We start from the raw sequence: 25,480 nt of genomic DNA, 5'->3' as shown, positions 1-25,480 counted from the left end.
CTCCTGTTTGCGCTCTCTCCATTTAGCGCCATTTATCTGATCTTTGAGGTCTTACCTGTTCACTCTTGCTCTCCAGTTAACGTCTGAGGTCTTAGTCTTAGCTGATGGCATGTGCTCTCTAATTAGCTCACACTCATCGGATCCTGAGGTCTTATCTGTTCTTGCACGCGGTCCCCACTTAACCCGGATTCATTGGAACTGGAATATTCCAGTATCAGCACACATTTGTTACCACTCAATCATTGGTTGACGCCCACACTTCCCTACATATGCACGCCCTTCTGTTAGCTCACTTTCATCTGTTTGCTTGTGCACGCTCATTTGGACATGAATACTCACTTGTTCGTTTGCTCCCCTCTGTAGAGCACACACTTCTGTTTACACGTTTACGTGCTCTCTTTTCAACACGTATTCTCCTGTTTGCGCATGTTCTCTAATGGATGAACATTTGCCGCATCCTGAATCTTCATCTGTTCATGCCCACTTGCGTTCTCCTGTTGACTACGTCCACACTCTCCAATTAAAAACTGCTCTCCTGCTTACGTGTGCATTTGTGCTCACCTATCCACACTCATTCAACTGTTCATGCTCACTCCATTTTTATGGAATGATTGTCTGTTCACATGCATTCTTTTGTGTGCGCACAGCAGCTTCATATATCTGCGCTTACACATTTTCCCATTAAGATTTGGTTGCCTGTTAAATCATGCTCACCCATTAAGACAAGCTCAGCTGTCAGATCATGCTTTCATGTTTGGGCACGCTCATCGCTTACTAAGCATGCGCCTATATATGATCGGTCCCCTGTTCAAGAAACCTTGCCTCTCAGTGCCAGATCTTCTGAAGATCACACACAGTTCATAAAAGGAAGGCTACATGAGTCTGTCTTTTGTCTTCATAACTTACAATACAGTATATATGACATACTTTTTCCATTGTAATGTTTTTACTAATCTCAAGATATTTTATATTTTTTATCCATTGCTTCCCATATATACAGTAGTTTATCTTAATTCCTTCCTCACAAGGCTATTTTTTTCTTATGGAGCTCTTGGGCTTATAGACCCAGCTTTTCCAGCAAGAGTTGTTGCTTAGCTAGTAGTAATAGTAATTGTAATAATGATAATACTACGGAGTACTCTTCACAAGATCAATCTCTACACACAAGGAGCCTATTCTTAAGGAGAGACGTCCCTAAGACACCTCGTGCAATTAATTCTCCCAGATACTTCTCGAGGGATAGATCACATCGAGATCATCGAAGAACTTCATCGTCCTCAGGGGTCAGATAATCCAATAAACACTTTAGTCTACAGGTCTTGAAGTTCTGTACTGTATCTGTGTTAGCCCTTCAGAGGTACAAGGACTTGCTTCATCACCCAAGGCTAGCATGGGATTAAAGGAAACTTGTAGGTCTGCAAGGAATGACCCTGTTGCTATAGACTGGCCAGAAAACTGTCCAGATTTAGTACTGGAACCGGAAAAAAGACATTCGGAAACTCGCCATGGACTCGCCAGAATACTGTCGAGATTCAGTAATGGAAACGGACAAAAAGACATTCAGAATCTCGCCATGGACTCGCCAGAATAATGTCCAGATTCAGTGCTGGAAATGGACAAAATGCTAGGCATGCAGTTAATTCTAATAGTCAGGTTTTCTCTATCATGATGCTCAATACTACACAGTATTCTAGAAGTTTTATTCCAGCTGTAACCAAGTTGTGGAATCAGCTTCCTAATTCTCCATCAGCTTTTGGGATCCATCAATTACTGTACTGTACTTTAAAATAAACCACAGTACAGTATTGTACATTGATATTCATTGTACAGTAGTCTTAGTGTAGACTACCTTTTTGTTTAAAGGCAAGGCATTTTTCCAATATATCAAATGTAGCTTAGACTAAAATTTATATGAAATTGATGTTTGCTCTTTGGTATCTTGACTACTCAAGTATAGACTAAATGCATATTATAGGGTCTTAGTTACTTTTCCAATTTTAATGCTTATCTGATAGCCAGGCTCCAAACCATCAAGTATTCCAAGGCACCTGCCAGTCGTTAAAATACTTCTGGTTGAGGGTTGTTATTGGGTCCTTTGACTGGCCAGATAGTACTGCATTTGATCCCTCTCTGATGATGTCTCATTTTTCCTTTGCTTACATGTACACTGAATAGACTGGCCAATTTTAAATATTTAACTTAGCCGGTGAATATATAATAGCTGCAACTCTGTTGCTCGACAGACAAAAAACAGTAAAAACTCGCCAGCGATCGCTATACAGGTTGCGGGTGTGCCCACCAGCGCCAACTGTCAGCCAGATACCACTCTCGATGTAAACAAAGACTCAATTTCTTCTCTGTCGACGTATCGACAAGACGTACTTTACTCGCTGTTGAACCTGGAGTTTTTTTCACATCATATTTGGTGAAGTACTTTAATTTGGTTTGAGCTTTCACAGTACAGGTGTTTTTCTTCAAATAAATCCTTGAACTCTTTTTTGGATCGGATTAATTGTTGATGACTTAGATCGTTTTTTGGAATTTTCCCTTGACTAATTCAAAATGGCTGACCTTTCACAAGTTCCCAAGTTCAGAAAATGTAATGCTAGGGACTGTCATAGGCGTCTTCCAAAGGCTTCTCTCGACCCTCACACTGTTTGTTCCAATTGTCGGGGTAAAACCTGTCAATTGGAAGATCGGTGTGAGGAATGCGTGGGCCTTTCGGAATTCGATTTTCTCGAATTTGAGAAATATACACGCAGACTAGAGAGAGATAGGGTAAGGAGAAGTTCTTCTAGGTCGGTAGATTTTTCCTCTCCACATGCCCCTGAACCTAATCCTTCCCCTGTAGTGGTTGTTCCTAACCCCCCTCCTAGCACTCAGGAACCGTCGATGCAAGACATGATGTGTGCTATCCATGCCTTGGGGGAGAGAGTTGAGACCCTTGCAAGTGACCGCAATCAACTCATGGCGGACGTAAAGGAACTAAAGTGCCAAAGTGCCGCGGCGGAAAGTGTTAAAGTGCCTAGTGTTTCTCAAAGTGTTGTGAACAGTGTTGCGCTTGAGGGTTCGTCTGTTCGTGCCTGTCGTCCTCCTAGTCCGGGACCTCTTGCAAGCTCCCAAGCCCAGGGGAGAAGCAATGTCGTACGACTCATGGGTTCGAGAGGCCTTGATCAGCGAACAGACGTTCCCTCTATGGTATCAGGCGTATCTCCCCAAGATCGCCCCTACCAACGTAAGACGAGAGAGCCCATTTTTACCTCGTCGTCCGAAGGTGTTTCTCGTAAGAAACCTTGGACCAAGGTCTCCCGACCTTTGAAGCGTAAGTCGGTCCCTTCAGGACAAGTCCAACGTCCCGGTTGTAGCCACTGGGATAGTTCGGACTCGTTGCCGTCATCTGATGACTGCTCGCCGCCTAAGAGAGGCAAAGCTGTGCCGCCTCAGTCGCTCACCCCGTCTGTTGCCACACCTGCTTCCGTAGACCCTAAATGGGTATTGCTGCAGGACATGCAGTCCAAGCTTGCGTCCTTGATGGAGGACTTCAATGCGGAGAAGGTTGCTGCTGAACCTTCTGGCCAACAACCTTCCAAGCGGTCTGTTGTGCGTCCTGTTGACGTTGAGGTAGCTTTCTCGCGTCAACCAGTTGGGGTAGTACCTCCACCGATGCGACCCAGTGTGGGTTGCCAGCCGCACATTGACGTTAGGCGACGCACGGAGGTGGTTGTTGACGTTCAGGACGTTCATCAACCATCAGAGGTGACTTGCTTTGACGCGGTGTGTCAACCTCCGCAACCCGGTATGGTGTTGACTGCACAACCCAGACGGTCTAAACAGTCTCGGGTGGACGCTGTGCGTCCTCGCGCAACCATGGTTGTTGACAGTTCCCAGACTGTGCAGCAGTTCCATGACGCTGCGTCCGGCTCCGTCACGCATGCACCAGTGCGACCGGACTCGGCGAGTCAAACGTTGCCCACTCCTTTGCCGTTTCCTCATCAGTTATCGGATGAGGAACTATCAGATGAGGACGTTGCTGAACCACAAGAGGATCAACCTTCAGAACTTGATGAGCCTAAGGCAACTAAACCATCCTTGGACTTTAGAAAAGTCATGGCTGTATTTAAGGAGTTGTTCCCTGACCACTTTGTTTCTGTGGCTCCTCGTTCGCCGCCGTCAGAGTTTGTATTAGGCGTGCCTGCTACCGTACCTGCCTTTACTAAACTCGTTCTCTCTCGCTCATCTAAGAGAGCTTTGCGGCTGTTGGGAGATTGGTTAGAGACCAAGAAGAGTTTAGGAAAGACAGCATTTGCCTTTCCCCCATCTAAACTCTCGTCTAGATCGAGCGTCTGGTATGCCACGGGAGAAGTTCTCGGCTTGGGAGTTCCTGCCTCTGCCCAGGGCGACTTCTCAAGTCTTGTAGACTCTCCCTGCCGCCTTGCCATGAGACGCTCGAAGATTTGTTGGTCACCATCGGACCTGGACCACCTTCTTAAAGGTATATTTAGGGCTTTCGAAGTCTTTAACTTCCTAGACTGGTGTTTAGGAGCCCTGAGCAGGAAAATCTCTTCTGCAGATAAGGATGTTTCCTTGCTCATTATGTCTTGCATGGACAAGGCCGTCCGTGATGGGTCCAACGAGCTTGCCGCCTCATTCACGTACGGAGTCCTGAAGAAGCGAGAGTCTCTATGTTCTTTCCTGTCTGCTGGAGTGACGCCATGCAAAGATCTGAGCTACTCTTTGCTCCCCTTTCCAAGTGCCTGTTTCCTGAAGTCTTGGTTAAGGAAATTGCCTTGTCTTTAGTTCAGAAGGACACCCACGATCTAGTTGCGTCCTCGGCTCGCAAAGCTCCCCCTTTGCCTACGTTGTCTGCTAGACCGAGGATAGACACTCCAGCATCTCGTTTTATTCCGCCCTTTCGTGGCAGAGCCTCCAGCAGGGGAGGTGCTCGTGCCGAAGGGAAGCGAGGGAAGAGGAAAGGATCCAAGTCCTCTAAGGGCAGAGTCTGACTGCCCGCAACTTCAGACAGCAGTAGGAGCCAGACTCAAGAATTTCTGGCAAGCCTGGGAGAGGAGAGGCGCAGATCAACAATCTGTGAGGTTACTCAGAGAGGGGTACAAAATCCCTTTTGTACGCAAACCCCCTCTAGCGACGTCCCCCATCGATCTCTCTCCCAGGTACAGAGAGGAAGAAAAGAGACAAGCCCTGAAACTGGAAGTGTCTCTTTTGCTAGAGAAGGGAGCGGTGGTCAAAGTCTCGGACCTTCAATCACCGGGGTTTTACAACCGTCTCTTCCTAGTATCAAAGAAGACAGGAGGTTGGAGACCGGTGCTAGACGTCAGTGCTCTGAATGTCTTTGTCACAAAGACGAAGTTTTCCATGGAGACCACAAAGTCAGTCTTAGCAGCGGTCAGAAAGGAAGACTGGATGGTCTCGCTAGACCTAAGGGACGCCTACTTCCACATCCCCATTCACTCAGACTCCCAACCTTTTCTGAGATTCGTCTTCGAAGATGTGGTTTACCAGTTTCGGGCCCTGTGCTTTGGCCTAAGCACAGCTCCTCTCGTATTTACGAGGCTGATGAGGAATGTGGCGAAATTCCTCCACTTATCGGACATCCGAGCCTCCCTTTATTTGGACGACTGGCTTCTCAGAGCCTCTTCCAGTCGTCGCTGTCTGAAGGATCTCAAGTGGACTCTAGATCTGACCAAGGAATTGGGACTCCTAGTCAATTTGGAAAAGTCGCAGCTGGTCCCATCCCAAACTATTCTGTATTTAGGGATGGAGATTCACAGTCAAGCTTTTCGGGCTTTTCCGTCGGCCCCCAGAATAGATCAAGCCCTGCTCTCCATCCAGAAGATGCTGAAGAAAGAACGCTGCTCAGTCAGGCTGTGGATGAGTCTGGTAGGAACGCTGTCATCCCTGGAGCAATTTGTATCACTAGGAAGACTACACCTCCGTCCTCTTCAATTCCATCTGGCTTTTCACTGGAAAAAGGACAAGACGCTAGAGGCGGTCTCGATCCCGATTTCCGGAAAAATAAAGTCTTGTCTGACTTGGTGGAAGGACAATATCAACCTAAGAGAGGGTCTTCCCCTTGCAGTTCAGATACCCAACCACGTTCTCTTCTCGGACGCATCGGACTTGGGCTGGGGCGCGACGCTGGACGGTCGGGAATGCTCAGGTCTGTGGAACTCGAGTCAGAGGAGCATGCATATCAACTGCAAGGAGCTGTTGGCAGTTCATCTGGCCTTGAAAAGCTTCGAGTATCTCCTTCGAGGCAAAGTGGTGGAAGTAAACTCAGACAACACCACGGCCTTGGCGTACATCTCCAAACAGGGAGGTACCCACTCACTGACGTTGTACGAGATCGCAAGGGACCTGCTCATCTGGTCAAAAGGTCGAGGCATCTCCCTAGTAACGAGGTTCATCCAGGGCGACTTGAACGTCATAGCAGATTGTCTCAGTCGGAAAGGTCAAGTAATTCCAACCGAATGGACCCTCCACAAGGATGTGTGCAAGAGACTTTGGGCCACTTGGGGTCAACCCACCATAGATCTCTTTGCAACCTCGCTGACCAAGAGGCTTCCAATCTATTGCTCTCCAGTCCCGGACCCAGCAGCAATACATATAGAAGCCTTCCTCCTAGATTGGTCACATCTGGATCTTTACGCATTCCCACCATTCAAGATTGTCAACAAGGTACTGCAGAAGTTCGCCTCTCACGAAGGGACAAGGTTGACGTTAGTTGCTCCCCTCTGGCCCGCGAGAGAATGGTTCACCGAGGTACTTCGATGGTTAGTAGACGTTCCCAGAAGTCTTCCTCTAAGAGTAGACCTTCTACGTCAGCCACACGTAAAGAAGGTACACCAAAGCCTCCACGCTCTTCGTCTGACTGCCTTCAGACTATCGAAAGACTCTCGAGAGCTAGAGGCTTTTCGAAAGAGGCAGCCAGTGCGATTGCTAGAGCAAGGAGAGCGTCTACCATTAGAGTCTACCAATCGAAGTGGGAAGTCTTCCGAGACTGGTGCAAGTCAGTTTCTGTATCCTCGACCAGTACCTCTGTAGCCCAAATAGCTGATTTTCTCTTATACCTGAGAAAAGGACGATCCCTTTCAGCTCCCACTATCAAGGGCTACAGAAGCATGTTGGCATCGGGCTTCCGGCATAGAGGCTTAGATCTTTCCAACAATAAAGATCTGCAAGACCTCCTTAAGTCTTTCGAGACCACTAAGGAGCGTCGTTTGGCTACTCCTGGGTGGAATTTAGACGTGGTCCTAAGATTCCTCATGTCAGACAGGTTTGAGCCTTTACAGTCAGCCTCCCTGAAAGATCTCACTCTTAAGACACTTTTCCTGGTATGCTTAGCCTCGGCTAAAAGAGTCAGTGAGATTCATGCCTTCAGCAAGAACATCGGATTTTCGTCGGAAAAAGCTACTTGTTCGCTGCAACTTGGTTTTCTAGCCAAAAATGAGCTACCTTCTCGTCCTTGGCCTAAATCTTTCGATATTCCCAGCTTATCGGAGATCGTAGGCAATGAACTAGAAAGAGTCTTATGCCCTGTTAGAGCTCTTAACTTCTACTTAGATCGTACTAAACCTTTACGAGGCCAATCTGAAGCGTTATGGTGTTCAGTTAAGAAACCATCCTTGCCTATGTCAAAGAATGCTTTGTCATACTTTATCAGATTGTTAATACGAGAAGCTCATTCACATCTGAGTGAGGAAGACCGATCTTTGCTTAAGGTTAAGACGCACGAGGTTAGAGCTGTAGCAACTTCCGTGGCCTTTAAGCAAAATAGATCTCTGCAAAGTATAATGGACGCAACCTATTGGAGAAGCAAGTCAGTGTTCGCGTCATTTTACTTGAAAGATGTCCAGTCTCTTTACGAGGACTGCTACACACTGGGACCATTCGTAGCAGCGAGTGTAGTAGTGGGTGAGGGCTCAACCACTACAATTCCCTAATTCCATATCCTTTTAATCTGTCTCTTGAAATGTTTTTAATGTTGTTTTTATGGGTTGTCCGGAAGGCTAAGAAGCCTTTCGCATCCTGGTTGATTTGGCGGGTGGTCAAAGTCATTTCTTGAGAGCGCCCAGATTAGGGGTTTGATGAGGTCCTGTTGTATGGGTTGCAGCCCTTGATACTTCAGCTCCTAGGGGCCTGTCAGCATCCTAAGAGGATCGCGAGGCTCCGTAAGGAAGACGTACTTACAAGGCAGAGTAATCGTCTAAGTCGACTTCCTTACCAGGTACCTATTTATTTTGTTTTTGTTATATTGATAACTTCTAAAATGAAATAAAAACTCTTAGTTTATACGATGTAAACATATTTAACTGGTCTCTGCCCACCTCCTTGGGTGTGAATCAGCTATTATATATTCACCGGCTAAGTTAAATATTTAAAAATGATATTTTAATTATAGAATAAATTTTTGAATATACTTACCCGGTGAATATATAAATTAAACGACCCTCCCTTCCTCCCCAATAGAGACGCAGTGGGATGAGAAGAAATTGAGTCTTTGTTTACATCGAGAGTGGTATCTGGCCGACAGTTGGCGCTGGTGGGCACACCCGCAACCTGTATAGCGATCGCTGGCGAGTTTTTACTGTTTTTTGTCTGTCGAGCAACAGAGTTGCAGCTATTATATATTCACCGGGTAAGTATATTCAAAAATTTATTTTATAATTATAATATCATTTTTTCCACCATTTTTCTTTCCTCATTCACCTGACAAAACTAAGATAATGGAAAAATCCTTCTTCACTAGGGGTTCTATACTGCACTGTAATTGTTCAGTGGCTACATTCGACTTTGTAACTGTAGAAGAGACCCTTTAGTTATGGTAAGCTGTATCCCTTCTAGGATCAAACCATTGTTCTCTAGTCTTGTGTAGTTCCGTAGCCTCTGCACCATGATCTTCCACTGTCTTGGAGGGTACACTCAGGCACACTATTCTATCTGTTTCCTTATTTCCTTTCCTCACTGAGCTATTTACTGTACCTTGTTGGATCTCTTGGGCTTTAGCATCCTTCTTTTCTAGCTAGGTTTGTAGCTTGGTTAGTAATAATGATAAATGAGTAGAAGCTCTTGAACCGTAAGACTAATATTTTTCACCATAAGGAGCTCTTGATGTTATATGGAAATTATTTTACCTGGAGGCGAGTGGGTATTATTTCAAGGAATCTTTCCCAATATTCATATGATATATGCTTCAATTGCAAGCTTAGTCGCAAGAATTGTAATCCAAAGATTTCCTGCCTTTTAGCCTCTACCAAATCAGTCTTAATATGTTTTTCATGAATTCAGGGTAAAAAATTATTATAAGACCAAAATCGTACCCTGGTATGTATTATTGACTACTCTGGAATCTTCCATTAATAAGGACCTTGACAAGATGTTCTTGTGTCCAGTCAGGGCATTAAATTCATCTTTTGTAAGAAAGTTTCTTTTATAAAAAGAGGTGAAGAACCTTCTTTTGTGCTATTAGAAATAGTTAGTTCCAGTGTCAAAAATACATGCTGTGATTATCATCTATGGTTCCTCTCATACCACTTGCAATAAGAAGAAAAGCTGTCACCATCCGTAAGCTATGACAAGTAAAGGCATCAAAAGATAGGTTTACTAGTATTAAGCTTTCAAGAAATTTTCATTAACACTCAATCTCATGTTGTTATCGAGGTGGATTTCAACTATCCGAATGGACTCGGGACTCCTACCATTTCTCCCGTTCGAGACACAGTGCTGCTCCAGGAGTCCACTTGACTCCTTTCACCAAAGACAAAGACGACAATAACCATTCAGCACAGAGGAAATTTGAGATCTTCTGCTGACTCATCTTCATGTTTTTGTATCTCTGCCTGTTGGAATAGCTTTTCCCCCTTTATGGGTAAATAAGTGCAAGAAGACCGATCAATAGAAGTTTGTGCAGTTGACTCCTGCCATTTCTCTCCCCATTGAGAGACGGTTCTGCTCTAGGAATCCTCTTGACTCCCCTCACGCTCAGACTACTAGTCCAGGACTGGAAATCTCCCTATGCTCCAAGATTTGACCAAACACCATGTTTGAGCCATAGGGATTTTAAACAGGCAACTTCTTAGACCTAATCTCAGCACCCATAAAAGCATAGAGAGGCCACATCGTATTTGCACGGTTGTTGATAAGGCTTCTCACTGACCAAGTACAGGCACTTGTGTGGCTCTGCTTTGCTCTGCAGGGTACCACACACTCACATTTGCTCTCCAAAGGGTAAGGCACAGGGTCCCATTAACCTCAGAGCATGAGAGCCAAAAGCAGTTCCGTTATTGAAGGAGATTAATCAACGGTTGTTACCCCTTTCTTTCTTTACAGGAGATTGCTTTTTTATTAGGCTGGCTGGCAAATGTCCTAAAGGAGAATATCAGACCCTACAACACACGACTGTAGTACATTCCCTACAAAGAAACAGGTCTTCAAGATGTACTTTAGGATAACCAAGGTCTTCCTTTATTTTAAGTTGACAAGTCTTCTTTCGTTTGACAGCTGCTAGTTCCCCAGCAATAGTTCCGGTAGTCCCTAAAGCATCAAAAATCAGCAACCATTGTTCTCCTTACCATCCCATGTCATTGGAGCAGGAATATGGGACAATCTATCCTGGTCCATATTGCCTAGCCCTTGTGAAGCAAGTAGGAAATTGCATATTTTGGCCTATGTATCAAGTCATTTTGGAGAATAAAAGATTATCATCACCTTGTTTCAGAAGTTCATGGTTAGAACCTAGAACCCGGCCATTCACAACCTCACCTCCTTCTCTTTCTCTTCCATGTATGAATGATCTTTTGGACACCTGGATGGCGCATCTTCCTGTCCTGGAAGGACACTGTTTTTATCTGACTTTGTAGGGCATTCAAACATGCTTCTCTAGCTGGCAAGGAGAGGATTCCAGATTCCAGCGCATGAAGTGAAACTTATCGTATCAATCCTAGTTGAGGAGGTAATTCATGAATACAAAGTCTAGTAACTTCACAGGACTAGAAACATCTCGTCTAAGGTAGCGGTCGTAACGTGATTCTAGAATGATAGGTAGAATGACTGGCCATTCTACCCCTTCTTTCTTCCCTCTCCCCTTCTCTGGGGTGCTGGATCGGACGCTACATGTAGTGGAGCCACATGATCGAGCAACTATCCTTACTAGTAAGTTTTGTTTAGAAGTTTCTCCCCTATCCTCCCAGTTGAAGGGGAGGATGGTCAAGTTTATGAAACTATTTTACAATAATGATACATTCTGACAACATACCCTCCACAAATATATAAGTTTTCCTTGACCATCTACCTGTTCCTGATAGTGACCTAGCCTAACACCTGCCTCACCTTCATGACTAGGTTGATAGGATATTAATATGAGTCATTAGTTTTGTGCCTGTATAGGACCTATGTGCTTGGACATATCCTGGCATAGTAAGCCAGCCAGTTTGGTTAGGGACTTGCTACTTCCAAAGTATATGTCTCCTATTAAAAGACACAGGTTTGTTTTTGCCTAAGAACAAATCTAAAATTTATGAATTATTTATTTTTCCTAATTACACAAACCAGAGTCCCTCATGTTATACTTCCTGCCTCAACTGCCCCACAAGTCCTAGGCTAATGGTCAAAGTGAGAACTCGGTGTCTGGTGAGTGGAGCTTCTCCGCCACCCAGTAGTAAATAATGCCACCTCGTTAAGGTTTTAACAGTTGTTTCCTGTTTTTCTAAAAGCGTACTCTTATTATAGGACTTAAGTTTTCACAGTCAGGAAAAATACAAATTACTCTTAATGATTTGTGGTACAGTACTGTATTCTGCTTACTAGACCCTTTCAGTTCTCTACAATCTAGTGGGCCCAGGAGCAACTGAAGAAAGATGACTATCTACAAATGCTAGTAATTTGTGGGAAAGTGAGATTCAAATTACTCGATGGGCTAGTCAAAATCATGGAAAAATATAACTTTTCTTCTCATCTGGCTCACGCTTGAATCATATAGAGTATGAATATTGGATAAGTATTGAGATAATAAATTTGATTTTTAAAATTGAACTTTTTCATTAGCAATTTGGGCTAAAGACATACCATTTAGAGCACCCTTCCAATAGAAGTTTAAACCGGGTATAGTAAGGTTGTTAAATCATAATTAAGACTATTTTAACGAATTCAAAATCTAAACCATTCATAAAAGCTCAATGAAATGCACACAACAATTTATAATATTATTTACTGCAAAATAAACAGAGAACTTTAATTGTATTAAAGTCAAGATTTTATTACTGCATGCTCTCTCTCTCTCTCTCTCTCTCTCTCTCTCTCTCTCTCTCTCTCTCTCTCTCTCTCTCTCTCTCTCTCTCTCTCTCTCTCTCTCTCTCTCTCTCTCTCTCTCTCTTTTTTTTTGAATATTTCTGTATTTTATATTGCCCCTTTCATATCATCTTGGTATTGTAACTTCTTTTTGAGGTTATTTTGTTCGAAGATATTTGTATGGTGTTTATGACATTGAATATTATCTTTCACAGATGTCATCATATCAGGCATAGGTGCATTGGTATGGCTGATTGGGCTCATCACGTGGGTCACAGTCTTCCAACAAATGCGCAGTGAATGGGGTGCCTTGGCAGATCGTATGTCATTCATAATACCGAAAGGAGTTCCATAATTATTTATCTTAAGTTCTGCTCTCATAGAGGTTTTACTGTACCATATCCTTTGCGTAATATTTTACCTTTTTGTAAAACTCTTTGTGAACTTTATAGAGTGGTTTCTATCATTCCATTTGAGGATTCTAAGGGCCTTTATAATTTAGTATGATAGCTTATTAATCAATTACAAGTTACTGTACAGTTAATTGAGTTTATCAACATCCATTGGACCTGATGATGATGATTTTTTTTTTCATTTAATCAAAATTGAAAAGCAGCAGCAGCAAATTTGAATTCTTCTAGTTTCTCCAATAATAGTCATTCTTCAACAGTAAGCAAATTTGTTAAATAATTTTATTAAGCCTTTTAAAACTTTATTCTGTAATATAGCCATGCTATATTACAGGATGGGTGATTTGAAGTCTTCTGAGTTTGGTTGTGTTTTGACTGATGCTATAAATGAAATTGGTTGATCTTTTTTAATTTATGCATGAGTTACCTAAGTATATTTTGTTATCTATTTTTCAAATTTGGAAATGATAGCATTCACATTTTAGAATCCGCAGTGCTTATGATTCTCTTCAATCCATAGGTAAGGAACCATGTTTTATATATGAAGCTTCAATAAAACATTTGTCTAGTATTTGTTTTAAGGACCTTGTACCTATTGCTTTAATATGTCTGATTATGTCTAAGAGGTTTAATTTTCACCTATTCTTTTCTGAGAAATGATATTAGAAATGAAATTGTTCTTTAACTAAGGTCATTTTACCTAGAGAATTGCCAGCTCTCAACACTTGTAAGTTACTTAGAGATTTCTAATGTCCTGAAAGCAGTAAAAAGGTTTGTACCTCTGAATACAAACCTCATTTCTTTAATAGGAATACAATTTTGGCTCAGCTGGAAATGTTTGTTGAACTTTTAGCTTGGCAGTAGTAGCCCTACCCACCCGACAGTCGGCTCTGCACTTTCTTTTTATTTAAGCAGCAAGCAGTACAGACTTCCTGCCTCTCTAAATTTTGCTGTTTTAAGTTTTTGCTCCCTCTTTTAAAAGAAATGGAAAGGGGAGCAGACAGACCATTGTGTTTGAGGGATAGATAAAAGGAAGAAGACAATGGTATGCAGTTGTTATTCTGATGAACTGCAAATGTGTGCCAGGTTTCTGTGCTGACCTCCTGTTATCCACATCATCCTGGTTCCCAATGTGCATAACTGTTTGCTGTCATTCCTTCACTAGTGAGCCCTTACAACAATGTCCAAAACACGAACCTAAGGAATTTGGCTTTCTTTGGACATTGCTAGTGCTCCGTCAATGAAAGGAGGTTTGTTCCGTAACCGAAATACAAACCACGCTATTTACAAAGGGTATTACTTTTAGCGTAGCTGAAATGGCGAGCCATTAGAATTTAACAAGGGTGTATTACCCCCGCGCTAGTTAGCGGGGGGGTAGGGGAGTGGTAGCTAGCTACCCCTCCTCCCCCTCACACACAGGTGAATACTCACTTTCACTTTTGGCTCGGACTGTGACAGACGTCTCTGTCTTGGTCCTCGCTTGGCAGCCATTGTTTGTTTTGTCTTTACTTAATCGCTTACTTTTCTTTTACTCAATATATATGTAAACATGTTTTCATATTTGTATATATATTTGAGTATAGAAATGAGTAAGTTTCCTTTTCAGATTTGTGTGTGTAGTGTACGATTTCTACGTGGAGGCCTCGGCAGTTAGGCCACCACGGCGTAATTTTATGGGTGGCGATCGAGTTTGACTTATGTCTTTCTCTCTCTCTCTCTCTCTTGAGGTCGTTCACCCTTTTACTACGTGTTACTACGCCCTTGTAGCCTAGCTTCCTTTCCGTGTGGGGGGTTGCTACGCCGTACGTTTGTCTCAATTAGTTATGAATCTAATTGTAGTTGTTTTTTGTTTTTCAGCTTGTAGAACGATTCCTTTCGGGGTTTTCGTTCTTTCTTTAGTGTTCATTTTTAAGTTTCATAATTACATAGTTACATAATTATAATTGTTATAATTCTGTTTTGGTTACAACTCTCCTTCCGCAAGTGTAAGTGGTTGTGAGGGCACGTGCCTGTTATTATTATTATTATTATTACTTACTAAGCTACAACCCTAGTTGGAAAAGCAGTATGCTATAAGCCCAGGGGCTCCAACAGGGAAAATAGCTCAGTGCGGAAAGGAAAAAAGGAAAATAAAATATTCTAAGAAGAGTAACAACAATAAATATCTCCTATATAAACTATAAAAACTTTAACAAAACAAGAGGAAGAGAAATAAGATAGGAGAGTGTGCTCGAGTGTACCCTCAAGCAAGAGAACTCTAACCCAAGACAGTGAAAGGCCATGGTACAGAGGCTATGGCACTACCCAAGACTAGAGAACAGTGGTTTGATTTTGGAGTGTCCTTCTCCTAGAAGAGCTGCTTACCATAGCTAAAGAGTCTCTTCTACCCTTACCAAGAGGAAAGTGGCACTGAACAATTACAGTGCAGTAACCCCTTAGGTGATGAAGAATTGTTTGGTAATCTGTGTTGTCAGGTGTATGAGGATAGAGGAGAATATGTAAAGAATATGCCAGACTATTCAGTGTGTATGTAGGCAAAGGGAAAATGAACCGTAACCAGAGAGGAGGATCCAATGTAGTACTGTCTGGCCAGTCAAAAGACCCCATAACTCTCTAGCGGTAGTATCTCAACGGGTGGCTGGTGCCCTGGCCAACCTACTACCTGTTCCTTTTCCTCGGGATTCCTCTTCGGAGCCTTCCCGGGGGAATGAATGTGTACTAATATTATTTGTTTTATTTTTTTTTTACAGTTACCGATCTAGTTCGTTTCTGTAATATAGCAACGGTGTGAGCTGTCTGGTTGAGTCCTGGGGATTCGGCTGTTGCTGCCTTCCCCCTTGTATTTTCGTCAGGGGCGTGTCTCCTTCTACTGGTAGTACTCCCGTGACGACGGACAGCTCTCCAGTTCATTTTAGAACTCTCAGGAGGCTTGCATCCTTGGGCGGGTAACTTTCCTTCCGAGGGAAGTTTTTTCCTGTCCAGGCTTGAGTTTTTCCCCTTTTGGGGGGTTCTTCTCTTGCCTTTTTTTCGTGCGACTATGCTCTTGGTGCTGAGCGGTCGCACCTGCAGTTTCGCTCAAGGGGCTGGGCAACTGCAGGAGCTCCTCTTCGGAGGATTGCTCCTTTTAGTTCACTGGCTGACCAGTCTCTTCCACGAAGTGTTTCTCTTTCGTTCGCGAGAGAGTACACTCATAGAGACTCCTCTTCGGAGGTTTCTCCTGTTGCTGTTGCTGTTGGCCTCCCTCGCCGTAAGGCCCACCGTCCGCCTCGTCTTAAGGGCCTCTCATCTCCCTATAAGGGTGCTTGAGGCGCCTTTTTGGATCTCCGTTTGCAGCCTACAACTCCTTTTTCTCGATCTTCCGCCTTGGTGCAGATGGACAGCAGTCTGATCTCGTCTTCCGACGGGTAACGGTCTTCCCGACGGACAACGGTCTTCCCGACGGACAGCGGTCTTCCGACGGACATCAGTCTCCCGGCGGACAACGATCCCTTCGGGGCAAAGGGTTGCCCCCACGGGGGTTCTTCCCTTGCGTGTCAGGGTTTCCCTGCGCGCCCTTCTGCTGTGTTCTCTCCTGCTCCTGCTCAGTGTGAGCACACAGGCGCTCTTCTGCTCATCAGCGCTCTCCTGTTCGTCAGCGCTTTCAAGATGATCATCCCTGCGGTTCCTGTTGGTTCCTGTTACGCGCCCTGTTCGCCCACGTTCGCCCTTGCGATCTAGAACTTCGGTTCAGGTCGGGGTCAAGGACTCTTCTTCTTTGCGCAGGCTTCCACGCGTAGCCTTCTGCTCGTCAGCGATCATCAGCTCGCCAGCGATCATCAGCTCGCCAGCGATCATCAGCTCGCCAGCGATCATCAGCTCGCCAGCGATCTCCGGATCGCCCACGTGTGTTACAGCCGGCACGCCAACGTTCTCCAACACTTCTGGAGGAACATGGTTCGCCAGCTACTAGCTCACCTGCGCATGCTGATCGCCATCGCGCGACCCTCAACTGCGGATGCTGATCTCCATCGCGCGACCCTCAACTGCGGATGCTGATCGCCATCGCGCGACCCTCAACTGCGGATGCTGATCGCCATCGCGCGACCCTCAACTGCGGATGCAGATCGCCATCGCGCGACCCTCAACTGCGGATGCTGATCGCCATCGCGCGACCCTCAACTGCGGATGCTGATCGCCATCACGCGACCCTCAACTGCGGATGCTGATCGCCATCGCACGACCCTCAACTGCGGATGCTGATCGCCATCGCGCGACCGCACACCTGCGGATGCTGATCACCATCGCTTGACCCTGCGCATGCTGATCACCATCGCGCGACCCTCATCTGCGTATGCTGTTCGCCATCGCGCGATCGCCCACCTGCAGATGCTGTTCGCCATCGCGCGACCGCCGACCTGGCATGCTGATCGCCATCGCGCGACCGCCGACCTGGCATGCTGATCGCCATCGCGCGACCGCCGACCTGGCATGCTGATCGCCATCGCGCGACCCTGGCATGCTGATCACCATCACGCGACCCTGCGCATACTGATCACCATCGCGCGACCCGGCGCATGCTGATCACTGCTCGCGATCGCTCACCTTCGCATACTGCTCGCCAACGCACGATCGCTCACCTGCGCATACTGCTCGACCATCGCGTCGGCATAACACAATGCGCCATCGCCAACCTGCGCGTTAGCGCTCACCAGCTCACCACCGATCGCTTGTTGATCCATATCGCCAGCGGTCCTCCTTGCCCACGTGGCAGCGCGTTTCCTCGCCATCGCGCTAACGCTTGCGTTCGCCGCCTCGGACTCGCTCTCATCCACCTGCCCACCCTCACGACCGCTCGCCTGCGCGCCCGCGCGACCGCTCGCCCGTGCAACCGCGCGACCGCTCGCCGTGCAACTGCATGACCACTCGCCTGCGCGCCCACACGCCCATATGCCTGCACGTCTACGCTCATGCTCTCCAATGTTCGCCCACGCGCGAACCAACGGTTTTTCCATCGCGCGGATGGATGGTGTTCCGTCGCGCGAACCTACAGTGTTTTTTCGCACAAATGTCGGCTTATTTCTTGCAGTATCCATTGCTCGTCTATGGGTTATCGCTCGCCGACCACCAGGAATTCCCGTCGCGCGAGCTCCAGGGCAATTGCGACCACGATTCCCAATGGGGTTTTCGCAGCATGACCAGCCTGGCGAGTTCTTCTGGAGCGTATTTCCAGAACACTGCCTCACCCCATAAACACAGAGCATGGCACTTCCAAGAATAGGAGAAACTTAAGGGAGATCTGAGCAACACTCCTCTATTCCTGAACCTGGGTTAGCCCTTCCCCGTCATTCCCTGGAAGGATTTTTGGCAGGGGGGCTTTCCGTTCGAGATTTCTCCATCGGACAAGGGGTGACTGCTTACCTCTTCCTCTGGGAGCTTACCAGGTTTTTTCCCTCCTCGGTTGCGGCCCGAGGTTTGGTTCAAGGAAGCTACAGGAAGATCAAGGGTACTTTCCTCCTCTCGAGCTCAGGCACCTTGGCCTTTCGTCGTTAAGTATCTAACTTGCGGACAAGCTCGATGTTGTACCATCTGGACGCGCTGACTGAGGGCTTTCTTCGGGTGTCTCATCTGTGGAGGTCGACGACCTCAGACACCCTTCCATCCTTGAGAAGAATTTGTTTGTGCCCAAGGACAGAGACTTAGACAGCTGCTGTGCGGAGTAAATCGACTTCCGGTTTCACTCCTCCAAGGCGCTTTCTTCCAGACTCTGCAGGGCTCCAGCGCCCTTTTCTTTCAACCACGTCAGCCTAAGTTATCGGCTACGACAACTGGGACAAGGTGTCCAATTGCAGTTTCCTCCTGTCAGGAACAGATGGCACGGGAAACTCCCCCGGGGGGGGCATAGTCCTAAAAGGAGTTCACGAACTCTAGGATTGCAGGTTTTTCGCTGGGAGGATGCTTAAGGTTACTCATCCGAATGACAGCTTCCCGATGCCCATTCCCGCACAATCTCTGTGAGTAGCCAAGGATATCGCGCCTGCCGTCTCTGTCAGCGAATTCAGTTTCTCTGAACCTCTATGCCATAGCGTCAGCAGAGTTGCCTGGTTGGGCAGAATGATCCATACCTTAGGCGAAGGTCTTCCTTAGGATCATCGACGGCTTCACCCCCGGCCCCCTCAGTCGATCCTTTCTTGTAAGGAAGGATCTGAGAGGGGATGTCCATAGTCGACCTCTCAGCCCTGATCAAGTTTGTCGAACAAACTTCGGCCAGCGTAGACCAGCAGAATCGATCAGACTGGTAACGAGGCGACAGGACTCCTTAAACCCTGGATCGGAAGGACGGGTACTTTCAGTTTCCATTCCATCCATCTTCCAGGGTGCTCGTCGAATTCAGCCTAGACTGCAAGTATTCCTGCTTATGATGCAGTGTGGCTATCCCGCCGTGGCATAGCAGGTTTGTTTCCCCAGAGAACTCTCCCTGCCTTCCTCTTGGCCGCTCAGGTGCAGGCTTCCGCCTCCTCTGCTGTTTGGAGGGCTGGTCAACTCCGGTAGGCTCGGGTTTCAACCTTCTTCAGCGCCGGGACAAGCTTCCGGATGCTTACCATGAGTGTGGGCTTATGGTATTTTGCTTGGAGCCTTCTCTTCCTCTGCCTCAACATCTGGAGTATCTGGCCATGATATTGAGTCAACCGCCTTACCACATTGGAAACCTCGCTTCTCGTCCGTCCAGCGAGGTTAAGCAACGTCGGTACCTGGATGGGTGACCACCTGGGGACGCCAGATTCTGTTACCACATCCTCCGCGCCTTCCTTTCGGTTGACTGTGGCAAGACTGAGGAGAGTCGCAGTACCTGTTCTCAGTCAAGCAGAGCTTTCAGCCCTACCTTGGAACGTTTCCTAGTTCTTCTTTCCTCATTGACCCGTCTATAGTCCGAACGGTCGCCTCAGGATAAGTTCCATGTGGGGCGATCCAAGTTCCGGTGGCTTCAGGCAATGTTTAACCGGACTCCCTGGCCCTATGGGACCAGCGGAACTATTAGACCTGCAATGGGTGTTGACCTATGGAGCCTCTTGATGGTAGTGGATATTCTCGTCCTTTCCCCACATTCTTGATGCGGTTCTCGGACTCGTCAAAGGAAAGGGGGGGGGGGGGCATGTTCCGGTCCAGGCCTATGGTCAAGACCTGAAGGATACCTCTCCATCATTCAGGCAGGCTTAGGGGCCTTAGTCTGGCCCCTCTTCAGATCCTACAGCTCCTGCCGAGTCGCCCCGTTGTGCGTCGACTTCATTCTAACGAGCAGGGGACGCATTTTCACACCTTCACATCTTGCAGTAGAGATACCGGGATGATTGAGATTCTCTCAATACCACCATCGGCTCTCTCATTCCAGGCAGGGGAATGTTTCTCTCAGACTATCCGAGCAGAGCCTCATAGAGAGAGTGTACCTGGGGTCTTTGACCTTGGGTAACCCGCAAGTGCTGGTTTGGGGGACCTGATCGCGACAGCTTGGAACCTCAAGCTTCCGCTATTCTTCCCCCCAATCTCAGACCCCGAGACTCTGGCAAGATGCATTCCAGTGATGGTGGGACAACTTCGACGCCTGCGTCTTCCCTCCTTTTTGTCTGTGGACAATGGGTCTCAACAAGACCAGGTTATCTGTCAACCTTTCAATGGGAGAGCTCCACTGGGACTATGCGCAGAACGGTTTCTGGACCCTCTGCTTCCCCTGACGGAACTCCCGGGAGAGCTTCTCCCACGGCGCAGACTACTCAAGCAACCACACTGCGACATCTCTCCCGAACCGGGGCGTCGCTTCGGCTTCATGCCTGGAGACACTACGCTTCCTCCTCTAGAAGAGACAACCCGCTACTGTCGCGGTACGGAGGTCGCGTCATCTGCGATAGTCATCCACAGGGGTCTCCCAGGCAAAGTGAAGAGTCTAAGGTGGTTGGTGCCGTGGGAGATATACCTCTTCCCTTGAGGCCTCTTCTCCAGCAATAACGGTCTTATTGCCTTTCGGCGGGAGGAAACTCCTTTCTGCTCTCGGCAATGAAGCCTGTCGCTCGGCCTTTCCCTGACCTTCAGGCTTAAAGGAATAACTTTTTCCTGCCCGCTGGATCTATCCTCGCTCATGCGAAGCTACGATCGTCCCTGCCCTAGTTGGAGGAAGACCTCCAACTTGGAGCATGGCTCGGACTTTTAGTCCTTTAAGAGATCTTCTCAAGACCCTTTTACGACAGGCCTCGGATTGTATTCCGCCTTGGGTCTTCTGCTCACTCTGGCCACGGCCAGTGTGTAAGCAATCTTCTTGGTCTCTTACTACTCCCCCTTTCTAAGGAAGAGGGGAAGGCAACATTCAGGCTCGCTCCTGAGTTGTTGGCTAGACTCAGAATCTGAGGGTCCCGGCCCTTCGGTCCGATTCATTCAAGATTTCGAGTCTCCATTCTGTGTCTGATGTCCCAAGACCTTCTCTTTCTTGCCAGTAAGGAATCGAGAGGTTAGCGCTGGGAACAGCTGCAGTTTGTCCTCAGTTGCAGCCGATTTGGGAGCACAAGGAGGACATGGGGGGAGAGTCACCAGTATACCTCTTCAGCCCGGACTCAAGGACATTCATCTCGACCTGTCTTCAGACCCTCCCCCGTCACGTCGCCCTACAGCACGATGTTGGATACATCGCAACGTCCCTCGCCTTCGAGTAATACTACTCTGTGACGCAGGTGCTACAAGCTGGAGTCTGGAAGCGTCTAATGACCTTTGCAGCCCGCTTCCTGCAGGGCGTGACCCACAGGAGTCTCGATACGTTTTCTATCGCTCTGTGGTGACTACACAACAGCTGGTCTAACCTCAGGCTCCTTTTTGGACAGGTAGCAGAAGGTTGAGGGCATTGTTATCAGGTTTTAGTCTGCATGAACGAAAGAAGTATGTCTGGCCCTTACTTCTTTCTTCATCATCCCCTCTACGGGGAAGCAGCATCCTGGTCTCTGCATAGCTGACCTCGAACCTCTGCAGGTAAACCATGCTTCCTTGTGTTCCGAGTATTGAGTCAATACTGTCGCGTCCCCCATACCCTGACGAGGTGGTATTGGGAACGTCCTAACCCAGAGTTCCTTCAGGAACTCCAGGTCAACTGCCTAGGACGGGTCACACTTCTTCCTTCACACACAAGCTTACGTAGGCCACATGGTTCCTTGCGGAGCAAGGAACTTGTGAGGTGCAGGGACTCCTTTTCTCGAGTGCGACTCACTCGGATTCTGAGTCCCCGGGTAAAGCCAAAGCCAGTATGGCTGGGGACTTTCCACCCTTCCTAAGGGATAAGTCACCCTTTGTAAATAGGGTGGTTTGTATTTTGGTTACGGAACAAATGACAAATTCGAAGATAATTTGTATTTTTCCTAACCATACAAACCTTAGCTATTTACACATATTTGCCCGCCAGCCCTGTCCCCCAAGACAAGTCCTACCTCTAAGTGAAAGTGAGTATTCACCTGTGTGTGAGGGGGAGGAGGGGTAGCTAGCTACCACTCCCCTACCCCCCCCCCCCCCCCCCGCTAACTAGCGCGGGGGTAATACACCCTCGTTAAATTCTAATGGCTCGCCATTTTAGCTGCTAAAAGTAATACCCTTTGTAAATAGCTAAGGTTTGTATGGTTAGGAAAAATACAAATTATCTTCGAATTTGTCATTTACCGACCTCTGAGGGGCACAACACTTTTTCTGTCACTGCAGTGTCTTTCTGACCCCTGGCGAGGTGCTGAAGGGTAGGCTGTTTAGGGCCTGGTAGTGTTGTCTCCGCTGCTTTAATGAATTCCCTTGTGGCCTCTTCCTCTTTGGGAGCATTGTCATTGACTTGCACGACCTGGTAGAAAACGAACTTCACGTTCCTCTGGTGTTTCTGCCTCATCTTCACTAAGATAATTATATGCTGGTAGTTCTAAAAGAACATGTGCAGTAGAATATATTATGGAAGAAATCCAGGAAGACATTGCTAGGAATCGGGTCAATGTAGACTCCAACTGACCTCTTCCTGCATACATGTGGGAGAGATGGTACATGTTGGAACACCTCCCAAATGACATGGTACAAGTACTCAATCTTTCTTTTACCTTTTACCAGTTATTTCAACACTAACGAAGTACTCAAACTGTAGGTCAGGACGAAGGTTGCCCCCCTACTCTCTCTCTCTCTCTCTCTCTCTCTCTCTCTCTCTCTCTCTCTCTCTCTCTCTCTCTCTCTCTCTCATATTTTGCCAGGAAGAAGTATCGGCATGTGGTACAGGTGCTTACCTTCCTACTATTTCCAGTCGGTCTCATACCGAGCCGAGTGCCCTCGCCTGAACCCATTAACACTGCTACTTCTGTCCTGAAGAATAATAATTTTTCAAAGTCCACAAAGACTGATTTGCCATGAGGAGGAGAGAGTTTATATCAAGAACATACCTAGTCCAGAAAAATGTCTCGTTATGTGGTACAGGTGTTCATATTCATTCCTCACTGGGCTTATAGCATCCTGCTTTTCCAACTATTGTTGTGGCTTACCTAGCAATAATAATAGAAATTATAAAAGAGCCTTATCTCTTGGGATATAAAGTAAGTACCTTTAAAACATTCCTTTTGCTACAAGTTGGATGCGTATTGTTCTTATGAATTAATTTTTAGTGACTTAGATAACACTGCTTTATTACTGCTTATCCTATAAAGTTCTTAAACTCAGACGTGAATAGGCTACTAGGAAAACAAATGTCAATGGAATTTAGTAAAAGCCTTCTAGGCCTTCTGAAGCCCAGTGATAACTAAACCTGTGGCCTCTAAGAATGTGTCCCTGAAGGTTTTCTTTTTAAATGCTAGGAAATTCTTTTGGATTTTAAAAAGAAGTTCCTGTCCACTGTCTTAACAGTACAACATTTCCATTATTAAAGAAAAAATTAAACTAATTATGTTATACTTAGGTTTTTAGTAGCTTAATATTGTAAGAATTGATGAGTTTCTTATGTGTATTTGCCATATTGCTCTCCTGTTTGGTCTTCAGCTGCTGATTTTCTCTAATTTCTCTTCTTGTTTTGTTAAGGTTCTTATAGTTTATATTGGAAATATTAATTTTAATGTTACTGTTCTTAGAATATTTTATTTTCCATGTTTCCTTTCCTCACTGGGCTATTTTCCCTGTTGGGGCCCCTGGGCTTATTGCGTGCTGCTTTTTTAACTAGGGTTGTAGCTTAGCAAGTAATAATAATAATAATGATAATAATACATACTTTTTAGAATTACCACGTTTATTTTTAAAATATTTATGTTGAATATTACAAATTAGGTCTGAACCATTGCAGCCAGTTTCACAGATTCATATGATATATTTTGAAGAATAGACAATAATTAATTGATTATCAATAAAATTTGATAAATACTCTATTCGTTAAATTATGTCGAGCCTCCCCCTTCATTGATCTTAGAGATAAGGAATATGGAATGAAAAAAGTGGGAAGGCATACGTTATTACCATGGTGTATGCATCTTTAGGGGGAAGCTCTGCAGTTAAACGGTATTCCTTATGTTCGATTGGTTGATACAGTTCATCTGAAAAGTAAAAACGAACAGGGTTTTAGCGAGTCAAATTTGTAAATAGCAAAGGCATACGTATACAGTTGCTGGCATTCACAAGTAACACAAAATGCTCTCTTTATATGATATTGTTTCCCACAGGAAGGAGAAAAGGAGTAGAATATGCTATTATTAATTATCATAGCTTGGAGATCCTGAATAATTTCACAATTAATACCAATCCACAAAATTTATCATATTAATAATTAACAAATGAAAGGAAATGAAGAGAAATGAAGAACGTGTTAGTAAGTACAGTTAAGGAATTCAAGTATCTGGGAGAATCGTACACAAAGAAATAACATTGAGAGTGAGGAAGAAAATATATAAAACTGCGGCTGTTCTAATAATATTTGTTAATGTAGAGACCTAGAGTGAAATAAGAGATAATATCAAAGATCTTGAAAACCTTCATTATTATACAGTAGTTATTATTATTATTATTATTACTTGCTAAGCTGCAACCCTAGTAGGAAAAGCGGAACGCTATAAGCACGGGGGCTCCAACAGGGAAAATAGCCCAGTGCGGAAAGGAAAAATAAAATATTTGAGAACAGTAACAACATTAAAATTAATATTTCCTATATAAACTATGAAAACTTTAACAAAACAAGAGGAAGAGAAATCAGATAGAATAGTGTGCCCAAGTGTTACCATCAAACAAGAGAACTAACCCATGGCAGTGGAAGACCATGGTACAGAGGCTATGTCACTACCCAAGACGAACAATAGTTTGATTTTGGAGTGTCCTCCTAGAAGAGCTGCTTACCATAGCTAAAGAGTCTCTTCTACCCTCACCAAGAGGAAAGTAGCTACTGAACAATAACCTTGCAGTAGTTAATCCTGTGGGTGAAGAAGAATTATTTATAGGATAATAAGAAATATGTATGAACAGCCAGCAACTACATTCTGGGGCATCCAAGAAAAAACAGGAATATATCCAGTGTCTCGTAGAATAGGCTGTAAAAATAATTCTTTCCCATAACATCATAAACTCTGATGAAAAAAGTCTAATCAGAGAGAAAACAGAAGATTAATTGCAGTCTTGCAGAACCCATATGGAAAGTGCTGGAGTAGCAGCATTTAAGAATTATTTTGTAAATATGGAATGAAACTAGGAGAAATAATATATTGAGGGAAAGGACCTGAATAAAAAGTTAAGAATAGAATTATGGAAAAGATAGAAAAAACTGTTGA

At 45.5% G+C, this 25,480-nt stretch overlaps 1 protein-coding gene across 1 annotated transcript in view; it reads left to right on the top strand.

Annotated features, from left to right (window-relative positions):
* Positions 1–13,281, top strand: part of LOC137657493 (gamma-secretase subunit PEN-2-like) — a 34,114-nt gene extending 20,833 nt beyond the window's left edge. Inside the window, exon 3 of the mRNA XM_068391834.1 lies at positions 12,519–13,281. Coding sequence (XP_068247935.1) covers positions 12,519–12,658 — 140 coding nt within the window. The 3' untranslated portion in view covers positions 12,659–13,281. The remainder of the gene's footprint in view (positions 1–12,518) is intronic.
* The last annotated feature ends 12,199 nt before the right edge of the window (positions 13,282–25,480 follow it).

Source organism: Palaemon carinicauda, chromosome 1, assembly GCF_036898095.1.
Source record: "Palaemon carinicauda isolate YSFRI2023 chromosome 1, ASM3689809v2, whole genome shotgun sequence".
Taxonomy (NCBI): Eukaryota; Metazoa; Arthropoda; class Malacostraca; order Decapoda; family Palaemonidae; genus Palaemon; species Palaemon carinicauda.
Note: the sequence above shows the minus strand (reverse complement) of the source record. Positions and strands in the feature narration are given on the sequence as shown.